At 30.0% G+C, this 11,846-nt stretch overlaps 1 protein-coding gene across 2 annotated transcripts in view; it reads right to left on the bottom strand.

The window, feature by feature from the left end:
- Positions 1–1,518: 1,518 nt before the first annotated feature.
- The window catches only part of LOC145242023 (protocadherin alpha-10-like), a 38,865-nt gene continuing 28,537 nt past the window's right edge, over positions 1,519–11,846 (bottom strand). The window contains exons 3-4 of one of the 2 annotated variants that reach the window (XM_080104916.1): positions 5,171–5,333; positions 1,519–4,573 (exon numbers count right to left, since the gene is read on the bottom strand). In XM_080104916.1, coding sequence (XP_079961042.1) covers positions 4,281–4,573; positions 5,171–5,333 — 456 coding nt within the window. In that variant the 3' untranslated portion in view covers positions 1,519–4,280. The remainder of the gene's footprint in view (positions 4,574–5,170; positions 5,334–11,846) is intronic. The other variant, XM_080104917.1, reaches the window with a different exon arrangement.

The raw sequence follows: 11,846 nt of genomic DNA, 5'->3' as shown, positions 1-11,846 counted from the left end.
TATTAATTATTAAATTTTTTAATGTCAATATGTAGTGAAGGCAGAATAAATTGTTTTGGATTATCAAACTAATTTCTAATGCTATTAAACATGTTTACCCGTTTATTGATATTTTATTATCATTTATGTTTAAATTCATGTTTTTAAATCATAAAATTATGACATCAAAACCAAGCTATTATTGTTTTTTTAAAGTAATGTTTTAAGCTCTCTTTATAAGAAAGTTCAAATAGGTCAACAGATAGAGCAATGGAAATGAGTGAGACTGAACTTAAACTAGCCTTACCATTTGTTTTAACCAAATTATTATTTTTAATAAGATTTTCAAAGTTAAAGTTAATCATTATAGTATTATTTGGTCATTAACTAAATAAAAAAAAAATTTAAATTATAATCCATTTTGTTGAGGTAATGTTCTTTTTATTTCTATTTATAAAATAATTGGATATAGATAGGTTCCAAAATGGTTAGTCTTTTAATGTATCAGGATTTGCTAAGAGTTTTAAAGCCAGAATAACATTTTTGACAATGTAAATGCTTCCAAAATCCTTTTAAATTTCGTAGGGTCACAAAGTAATTAATTTTTTTTTCAAATATTAATACAAAATTCAAATGGTTGACTTGTTTACAAATAAACATGAATGAATTCTGATAGATTTAATTTTTTGATTAAATTATTTTTTAAAATGAGATTTAAAAATTTTTGTTTTTCTATATATGTTATTGATTTTTTTATACAAATATTCGATTAATAATGAAAAAATATATAATAATGTATAATAGATGAAATATGCACACACATACAAGAAATGGTCGTACAATTTTGTTAATATAGAGATTGTTAATATGCTTTGAATGCTACCTATTATCAAATGTATTATCTTTTGAAGTGCGATAATCGTTTACAGAGTTGTCCCCCTTGCACTGGTTAGTCTATGTGGACAAGGAAGGATCCACTAAGACAGATTTTCTTAATTGATTTTAATTATATAAGTTGATATATTGATCTACAAATGATTTTAAAAATATAAATATACAATAAAATTAAGGATTTTTACTTAAATTAAAACTTCAACCATTTGTCTTTTATAAATTTTGGAATAAATGGAGAAAACATGTAATTAAAATAATGTATTCTTATGGTTCACAAATAATGAATGAGAGTAATACATTTTAAGTTTGATGCTTAGTGTTATATATATATATATATATATATATATATATATATATATATATATATATATATATATATATACAAAAATTGATTTGTTAGATACTTGGTTTTCATTGTATTTTTAAGTTTTATTTTTTCATACATTAATGCATGTACATATCTGCTTGTAACTGTTTTGTTCATTTCAAATAATGCAAAAAGTGAGTTCTTTTTTTCAAAAAATACAGCATGACAAACATTACAGAAAATTAATGAGAAAAATAATTATAATACATTGTATATTTGAACAAAAAACAAAGAAAACAAAACTGAAATAAAGAGACAAGTTATACAAAACAAAGATCAATTGATTAATAATATTTTATTGTACTATTTTGAATTGATTCAAATCTGTCTACATAAAAGTATAATGAGAATATTTTTTCCTTTTGTCTTATGCATTTGGGTATCACAGAGAAATGGACAGACTAATACAAGTTATTTTGGAAAGCTGTCATACTGAAAGCAGATTTGGTGACAGGATTATGCAAGGGCAAATTATACAAGGTTGTACAACCTAGCTCATAAACAAAAAAGGGCCATTAGCTTTATGGGTGAGTGAGTTTTGATGTTGTATGTGTTGAAGTTATTACTATGAAAAAATGTGTGATGACATGCAATTTTTTTATTTGATATCCATCAAATAGGTAGTGATGAATGTGAACAAAATCTATTTAGTCACATTGAGTTGATTTTTTTTTTTCTAAAATCTCATCCTTAAATCATAAAACAAAACAATTATTTGAATTGGTCATATTTAATTCATATTAATAACTAATTTTTGCATTAGAATTATATGTAAATATCACAGCAATGCATTAGTACTGTTAAGGTAGGTTTTGTATATTGACTTCATGGGCAATCTGATTTAGCCATGACTGTGATTCTATTTTTAAATAACCAACAGATAAAAGAACAATTTAAATAATTTCAATTCATCTGAAAAATATATTACATGGAAGCTATATGAGTTTCTTTGCAGACATGTAAAAAATGTAACAATTCACTTATATATGAAATTTATCAGTACTGAATATGAATTAAATCTCACAATTAGTCAATTTTATAAGAGATTTAAAAAAGTTTTTACAATGAAATTATAATTAATTAACATTGGCATTTGTTTTTTGACAGTATTATGCATCATACTGCTTTTTGTTAACATTTGTGTTAGCGTATTCAATAAACAGTTAATTTTTTTTTCTATTCCCAGCCTATCATGCTAACCGTTTATTATACAGCATTATATATGCAAACACGCAGGTCAACCAAAAGCAGTATGATATATGTGTGTGTATGTGTGTGTTTGTATGTGTGTGTTTGTATGTGTATGCACATGTATATATATATATATATACACACAATTTTCAAACATAAAACTAATAACCAGTAAGCATATTGGTATATTTGTTTCTCAGAAAACATTGTCTTTCAATAAATTGAAATAGAACAATATCTATGTTTCTCTTTTGAACTATTTGTTTTTAGAAGCTAAAAAAATAGACATAAAAACAGCAGCAACAACTCACCTGTACAGTAAAATCCAGTTAAGAAGTGATGGGATATATATTCTTCTTTAAACTTCTCGTGTTTAATTTTGCTAGTATTGTACACAATTGTACTGATGTGTGTATCATCTACCCATAACTGTGTATGCAGTACTGTTTATTTTCTATTATGGTTATATTCACTGTTAGACTAATAGATTATCAAAAGAACTTAATTTGTTTAATATTGTTTGATTGATTTCATAAACAAATTTGATGATGACTTAGTTTTTCATTTGATATTATAAAACTGATTATATGAGTTAAAATATAAATGAAGTTGTTTTGCTATTTGAATATATTCATACTTTTATTGCTTTTACAGAGTCATTCTCTTATATTTTAAGCACCAATTTATACAACATTCATTCACCCATTTTTTTCACAAATGCATATATGTGTATGTTTAACATAATAGACGAAGATGAACATGCAGGCCAATTTGCCCATTGTAAACAAAATGTGTATATTAAATCTCAATTATTTTCTCTGCCATAAAATATTTTAAAAGTTTCTTTAATGTTGTGATATATTACTTTATAGGACAAATATTCCACATCCATACATTCACATATTCACATGGCACTATTTATGAATAAGATAATATTTATTTTATTTTTTTCAATTTGATTTAATTACATTTCTAGTCATATTTTTAACAAAATCTTAGTCAATAATTTGATTATTTCTATTCAAAAAATAATAACAACATTATTTCATTTTTCAAAAATAATGAATTTCATTTTCAAGCATATTTTGGTAATTCTTTTTTTTTTTTTTTTTTTTAATATATCAAGTAGTTAAAATCTCTGAAACCCAAATACCCAGTATGCTTGCTTGACATTTTACAATCTCAGTACCTTTTATGGGACCTATAAAATGTAGTTCCAAAGATACTGTCTTTAAAAATCAATATATCACATAGAAATCGTTGTAGGTTATCCTCCTTTCATCACTTCCATCTTTTTAGTCTGTCTGTATTGAGCATCACAAGTTTTTACAATGATAAATAAAATACATGTCTGACTATGAATTTTGTATTAAAAATAATCGTTTATCATATAGATAACTATCATATTTTAGAATCATTTCAGTCAAGTTAGACTGATGGACAATGATATAGTTATATTACAAAAGATATTAGTTTTAGTATCTTTAATAGTTGAAGAACTGTTATGTGAATATCATCAGTGTTCTCTAAATAGAAAATTAACTTTAATGAACATGCTGTGAATAATTTGTGTAACATGATCTAAAAATGAAACTCATGATCAAATTGCGTAACAGTGAATATATGCAAACTTTTCAAGAAAATAAATATTGAGTTGTAATTCCTAAATAAATACTATTTAAAACACCTTTCTACATCAAACATGTATTATTTCATTTGCCAAAAATAACTTCAGTCATATTACATCCAAAATGTTCAATTGTACTTTTGGTAACAGTGTCAATATTTGTGGGTGTTTTTTCTTTATGTATTATGTTTTGTAGCAACCTGCTATTTGTTGGGAGCATGTTTAATTTGGCGCTTTGGGCAAAGGAGGTAGTGGTCTGGGATATGAATTACGACAGCTACTTGTTGGTAGATCCTTAAGTCTTGAATTTACACTTGAAATACCACTGTTCATCGTGGCAGCTTTTTTATTCTTTGACTGTGGACTGTGGTAATTGTTTGGTTTGTAGAAACACTTAGCAGCAATATTTGTTTCACTTGGAAAGCTGAATGTTTGTCCTAATTGTCTCATATCTCCTTTGGTGAATTTTTTGAGTTGAGATGATGAAGGATTACTGTATTGGGATGAGAACAAATCTGAAAAGAACAAAGAGTAAATAAATAAATAGAATAACAACAATACACGAAACAAAGCCAATATTTTCTTTCATTATTCATCATTATATCTAAAAATAAAAATATGAGTAAAAGGGATAACAATAAAATCTTATGTTTAAAACAAATGTCTTTAATTCACTGTATAAGAAAGTATTTTCACAGTCCTCCAATGAAATCAACTAGAAAAATATTTTGTTTTTGTTTGCTATTTTCCAGAATAGATTGAACTACCCTTGTGTGTTCACTTCTTATCCACCAGTCAGTTTGCATACAAAAAATTCTCGATTTTTCTTTTAGTCTTTGGACAATATCCTCTGGACTTCATTTTCCACTATTTTATAGCAGTTTATAAATATCTTTCTAATACATTCCTTCTAACTGCTTTGCTAATTTTATTTAACTCTGTTTTCTGTTTCCATGCTATTTAGTGTTTATAATTGTGCATTGTTTTATGTGCATGAGAATAATCTCTTTAATATAATATAATAATAATAATAAACTTGCAAATATTTCAGAGATTTTATTCTATATTTTTGTAAACCTTTCCTTAAAATTAACCCATATTATTCCTCTTACCTGACATTGCTTCACCATTTCCTGGGCCTTGTTCAATCCAGCCATGTCCTTTTTCAGATTGTGAAGGTATTGTAGATTTCCAGTTGTTACAGCTGAGGGCCATCACTGTGTTCTTTTCATGATTATCCCTGACAAGTGGCACTGCTATCTCTTGAATGTACCTCTATTTATAATGGAGTACAAAGAAAAATCTTTTTGATACTCTATAATAATTTTTCATAAAATACTGTACAGTACATTATAAGGAATTAAAATACGGCTGTATGCAAATTAACAGCATACATCACTATTTCTAGACAATTTGAATTTTTATACAAATACAATGTAAAAATGAATCTGGAGGTAAAATTAAATTATTTTGTCTAAATTCTATTTTTTTATGATCTAAAAGTTGAAATATGTATTTTTAAGTATTATTTTCAGGATCAAATAAATTGATTTTAAATGTAAGATTTAGCATTTATGTTCTGAAAATAAACATGCAAACTGTTTTATTAGAAAACTAAGTAGAATTTATAGATCTAATTAAGCTATTGTGCATATTTTAAATATCAGATTGAATATAACAAGGGTGTATCAAAACAAATTTCAATAGTGTAAAAAATAATTCTGAGTTAAAAAATGAAAGTTATATATTTAATGCTATCAATTTTCTGTGTTTAGTCTACATGAAATGATAATGTGTTGATGAGTCAGAGTGTTGTTTGCAACTGTTTCAATGCAATAAGTGTTACATGAATATGTGATAATGGATGAAACATGAATCCTCCATTATTATCTGTAACTTTTTCCAAAAAAGTATTGGATGAAAATTTCGGATAAGTAAACTTCCCTGATTAAATATAATCCTGAAGCACTGTTGTTAAGCAAAATATGTAAGTCATAGTGATTCAGAACTATGTGGATGCTATTTTTAGTGAAGTAAACCGTTCCTAATGTATGAGAATTATTAAAAATATCATACAATTGCATATCAATGTCCAGTGGAATGTAACAAATATATCAACCTTCTGTAATATAAAATCATTTTCCCTATAATTCAATCAAAATCGATGATAACACTTATGTTCTAGAGACAATTCTTTCATAATCCTTTGAAGATGTAATTTTCCCTTTTTATACCTGATTGTAAACATATTCAGAAGTTCATGTATTTTCATAATTTCTTTTCTATCAAGTAGTAATAATAGACAAAAAATGGATAAAATATTACCCAATGTATTAAGAAAACGTGTCAATAAGAGATTTATGAAACCCTTTTTATTTATTTCTAATATTTATGAAATTATGATTTTCAAGAACTAATCTAATTTTGTATTGATCTCTGCAGCATTAACAAATTATGAACAAAGCCACAAAAAAGTTTTAAGTTTTTTACAAAGTTAAGATTTTTTATGAAGTTTTAAAAACAAGGATGACTTAAAATGTTGTTAGAACTTTTAAACCAACAAGAAAAACAGCATAGAACAAATATGGAAAGACTAAAAATCAGCTTTGACAACACTTGAACAATGGAAGAAATCTTTTTTAAAACAGTTCGAAAAATTCTCAGGATAAAATGTTCAAAGTATTTCTAAGTTTTCTGCAATCAACTTAATTGGAGAATTTAGGTACAAGTTAGAAGACCTGTTTACAGCATACTATTGAAGATATGAGGCAAGTTTTTGTCCATTTGTCCCAGTTTTTCAAAATGTAATCAATATTTTGTGGAATTTATCTCATTTCTAAATATCAGAGAGCTTACGTACTTCTAGAAATGGAAAATATTGTATTAATACTAAATAATAACTAAGAAATAAAGTGGATGCCATGAACAGAAATCGAACCAAAACCTTGAGATCTTTAATCTGAGGTTCTACCAGCTGACCTATTTTGATTTTGTATTATTTGAATTCTTCCAACTACTGTTCTCATGTTGTGTGTCATTTTCACAATGTTTCTGTCGATGTAACCTCTAACCTTTTTCAGATGTATCGTGATAGTGATATTTAAAAGTAGAAATAAAATAGGTTTAAGGCTCCAAAAATTCGTACTAGAACTGCCTGCATGGATCTGTGGTGCAATGGTTAGAGTACTTGGAGAAATCAATGGTAAAAGTGATATTCTCCTGAAGGTGGAAGGTTCAATTCTTAGTATGAGTGACTGAAAAATTCAGTTGCAAATTACTTAAGACTCCTAGCCGATGGAATGAGAGCATGCTATCCCCGTTCCATTTGAAATGCTGTCCAAATTCCCAAGTTCAATGGAAACATTCCCAAGTTCAACAAGATATGCCTGAAAAAGATCAGAAGTTACCTTGACCAAAACATGAAAATGACACTCAAGATGAGAACTGTAGTCTAAAGAATCCAAATAATACGAATAACTAATAAATTCAGAAACCTATTTGGACTTTCTTATAAATATATCTTAAAACATTATGGAAGAAGAATTTACAAAATTATTAATACTAAACACACACAGTTTTGTACAAATTCAATAGATTGCTTGTTGGTATAAAAGTAATACTAGGAATATTTCAACAAATAATGGATACCATGATGAGTGTTTTTTATTTTCGCTGATATTTTGATAAAGTGTAAATCAAGAAGAACACATTGAGTATTTTTTTTTACTTGGGAGTCACCACATATCAAGGCCTGAAGGCCATTCGAAGATAAGGGTTAACGAATATAAGGTGGTAGTGTAGTAATCGTTAATGTTGTAAATTGTGTAGAATTTGATCATTTATGAGGATGGCTCAACAAGAACTTGTTTGCATTGGATTTGAAGGCTACCATGTTATATTCAAAAAGCAGGCCAGTGAAACAGTGTTATACAGACTGTCAGTTCTAGGAAAAAAGCTTTGTTCATGGAATATGCATTTAGATTTACTCACAGATAGAGAGTAGGGGAAATCATATATAGTGGTTGTAGTTAGTCGAATGTTTTTGTGAAAGTTTGGTAAGGGAGACTATAGATTGGAGTTCAGTCGAGTACTTGCCATAATAATAACGATAGAGAAGAGACAGGCTCGCAATATCTCTTTTGTGGGAAAAGGTTGTAGGGAAAAGAAAAGGGCATCACCTACTAGGTTTCGAAGCTGGTTTTGAACTTTAGCAAGGTAGAATAGGGTGTGCCGAGCAGCTCCTGCCAGGTGTGGCAATAGTACTCCATTTTAGGTCATACCTGCCTTAGAAATAGAGGATTGCATCAGCAGTGAGATGCTTACTGGAGCAGTAGAGTGATCCAACCATTTTTCCAGCGATCTTGGCAAAAGATTTGATGTATGTGTTCCATTTCAGATAAGGAGTGAAGGTCAGTGCTAGAAGCTTGTCAAGACCTGGAGCTTCCCAAGATGAGAGCCATCCATTTCAATTGAGACTTGGTAGTGTCAGAGTAATTATGATGAAGAGAGAAGTTTGGTTTTAGATGCATTAAAATTAACCAGCCACCTTTTTTCCCATTGCTCCACATTCTCCATATCAAAAGAGAGAGAGAGAGAATCAGAAAGATCTTGGTCATTGCTGGCCTTTGAAGTGTTGCCATAGATTGTGGTGCCGTTTGCATAAATGTCTACTAATAATCTAAGAATCTGAGTTGGGAGATCATTGATGATGATGAGGAAGAGTTGGACTCCATAAAACCTTGAGAGATGCCAGCGTTCATACTATGAGTCTCTGATTTCTGCCCATCAGTGACTACTCTTATAAGCCTATCAGAGAGAAAGGATTTAATAATTGAAAGGACATTTCCAGCTATTCCATAGCTGGTAATATTGTGAAGTAGACCTTTATGCCATATTCTATCAAAAGCCTTTGATATGTCAAGAGCTATTGCTCTAGAAACGAAGGCCAAGAGATTCAATAATCCTGTATGATATATCAGTTTACATCAGCTGTAAAATGACATCTTTTAACAATTAAATACTTAGGACAGATAATTAATGAAAAAGGTTGGAACCAAATCCAGTCAGATCTACAGCAATATGAAATGTGCCTTCACTAACAAGTGTGTCAACATTATTAGCTTTATTTTGGATTTGTAAATTATTACAGCAATTTTTATTCTTAAAATGCACATATAAAGAGCTGAATTAAATAGATTACTTAGTAACGATATGAAATTGAGCTGATCTGTCAAATAAGATGGAAAATCACCAATAAAAGCTTTAACATCAGACTTTAACATCAGACTTATCTTTCATGTATTATGATCTTAATAAGATATACCTTGTGACTTGCAATTAAAACCTGTTTTACTACACAAGGAAGATAATAGACAGTTGAAAGCAGTAGTCCATGTATCAAGAACATTATTGCGAGCAGAAAATATATTACAGATAGAAAAGAGGTATTAGTTATAATATTTGCAATGAAACTAATCTATTTTTACATAGAATAAAATTTATTTTACAAATGGCTCACCATCCATTATTATTGATATTTCACAAGAAACACTCGTCTAGCTGAAAACAATATCAATAATTCCCCCCACTCTTTACCTGTGCCTAAACCTAAACGTAGATTCCATGAACAAAGCTTCTTTCTTAGAACTGCACGCCTGTGGAATTGTCTTCCGTTTTCCTGCTTTCTGGCTGACTACAACATGGTTGTCTTCAAGTCTAACGTAAACAAGTTCTTGATGAGCCGTTCCATATAAGTTAACAAATTTACCGAACTGATTACTATATTGTCCAATTTCTACTGTACACTCTTTAACCCTTATCATCGAGTGGCCTCTTGGCCTTGATAATGTGGTGATGCCCGTGTAAAAAAAAAAAAGATCTAAGAAAGGTATACAGGCTTATACTGTGAACCATCTTCACAGATCGGATCCATTCTTTTAAGCTATATATTTACAATAAAATTCCTCTTATCAAAGAAATAAAACAGATGCAATATCAAGAATAATTCAGGAACTAAGTAAACCTCTAAAGCAAGAGTTCACAACCTATAGTCTACAGGCTAGATCCAGCCTGCAAAGGTATTTTGATTGGCCCATGAGTCTACTCACTAATGACTCTATTTTTAACATGAGTGACGAGGCTTTCATATTCAACAAAAGGCCCACTGTGATCCACCCAGCCGAATTTGAATACTATGATTGCAACAACATGATCAAAGCCCAATCACCTCTATTTCTGCATCAAAAATAAATAAATAAATAAATATAAAACAAAAACTGAGATCCAATTTGACTGACCGATCAGTGACAAACATTAGACAAGAGCAGCTTCAAAGGGACAATGTTGTCTCAGTCGGCTTTTTATTTCATTGCTGTAGCAGCGACCCCTATCGTTTACTCATGGCATCTACCCAATGTATGTTACTGGAAACTTTCAATGGGCCATGTTTTTATCTTATATCTCCTCTTCTTAAAAAAAATCTTTCACTGATTTTTTTTTGCATGCTGTCTAGTTGAGAATTGTTCTCACACACACACATTCTAACTTTTATAAATACTTAGATATAAAAACATGCCTAAATTTATACACACCTCTACACACACACACACACACACACACACACACACACACACACACACACACACACACACACACACACACATGATGAAAATTATGAAAATAATATTCCAAAGTAATAAAGAGATGAAAAAGGAAATTAAGTTATTTATTTAAAATTCGCAGCAAAGACTTCTTGAATCAGCGCTCATTGCAAACTCAAACATAATTAGACAGCATGGTGACTTCTACAATTTATTTTCTTTAATCAATAAACTTATATTAAAAGAACAGAACTTAAATTTAGATACAGATTAACTTACTTACACCACAGAAAATAATACCGATAATAAAATAAATAATCATATGTGTGTGTGTGTGTGTGTGTGTGTGTGTGTGTGTGTGTGCGTGTGTGTGTGGTAGCTTCCTTTAGTCTTGACAGACTATGGATACCCACTGTAAGGGTGCCTTCACATAAAATTTTTGTGACAAAAATTTTGCACAATCTCCCCCCCCCTCCCTTGAGTCGTTGTTGTTAAATACTAGTGGCAAGTGGAGGTTCAGAAAGACTGGGTAGAATACTTAACATAATTAAATCCTTCTTAGATAAGAGAAAAATCCAGGTTGTCCTCGACGGTCGTACATCTAAACAATATGATATAAATGCGGGAGTGCCCCAGGGGTCTATCCTTGGATCTCTACTGTTCCTGATATTCATAAATGACCTCCTCGGCAAAATTTCCTCTGAGATGGGTATATATACTGATGACACCGCACTCTATAACAGGCACGACAGGAAAACAAATGAACACATATCTAAAGAAATGGCAGAAACACTAGAGGATGACCTCCAATCTGTAGTGGATTGGGGACAAAAATGGATGGTCACGTTCAATGCCACCAAGTTTCATTCAATAATTACAAGAAACCTTCTCTACCACCTATAGCAATGGCCAACGACTCTTTATCTGAGAGTACGTCTTTCAAGTTCCTGGGCCTAACGTTCACAGGAAACATAAGTTGGAACAATTACATCGAGAGCATTGCCAGGGCCGCTGCAAGGAAGGTGGGCTCTCTCTACCGTGCTAGAAAACTACTAACACCCAAAAGTATCCTGTACCTCTATAAGGCAACCATTCGCCCATGTATGGAGTATTGCTGTCATATTTGGGCTGGTGCATCGGCTACTAGTCTCTCGCTCCTTGACAAGGTTCAAAAGAGAGTCGCCAATCT

This window comes from Euprymna scolopes, chromosome 21 (genome assembly GCF_053919585.1).
Source record: "Euprymna scolopes isolate OS-2025 chromosome 21, ASM5391958v1, whole genome shotgun sequence".
In the NCBI taxonomy this organism is placed as follows: domain Eukaryota; kingdom Metazoa; phylum Mollusca; class Cephalopoda; order Sepiida; family Sepiolidae; genus Euprymna; species Euprymna scolopes.
This window is presented reverse-complemented; position numbering and strand designations above follow the sequence as displayed.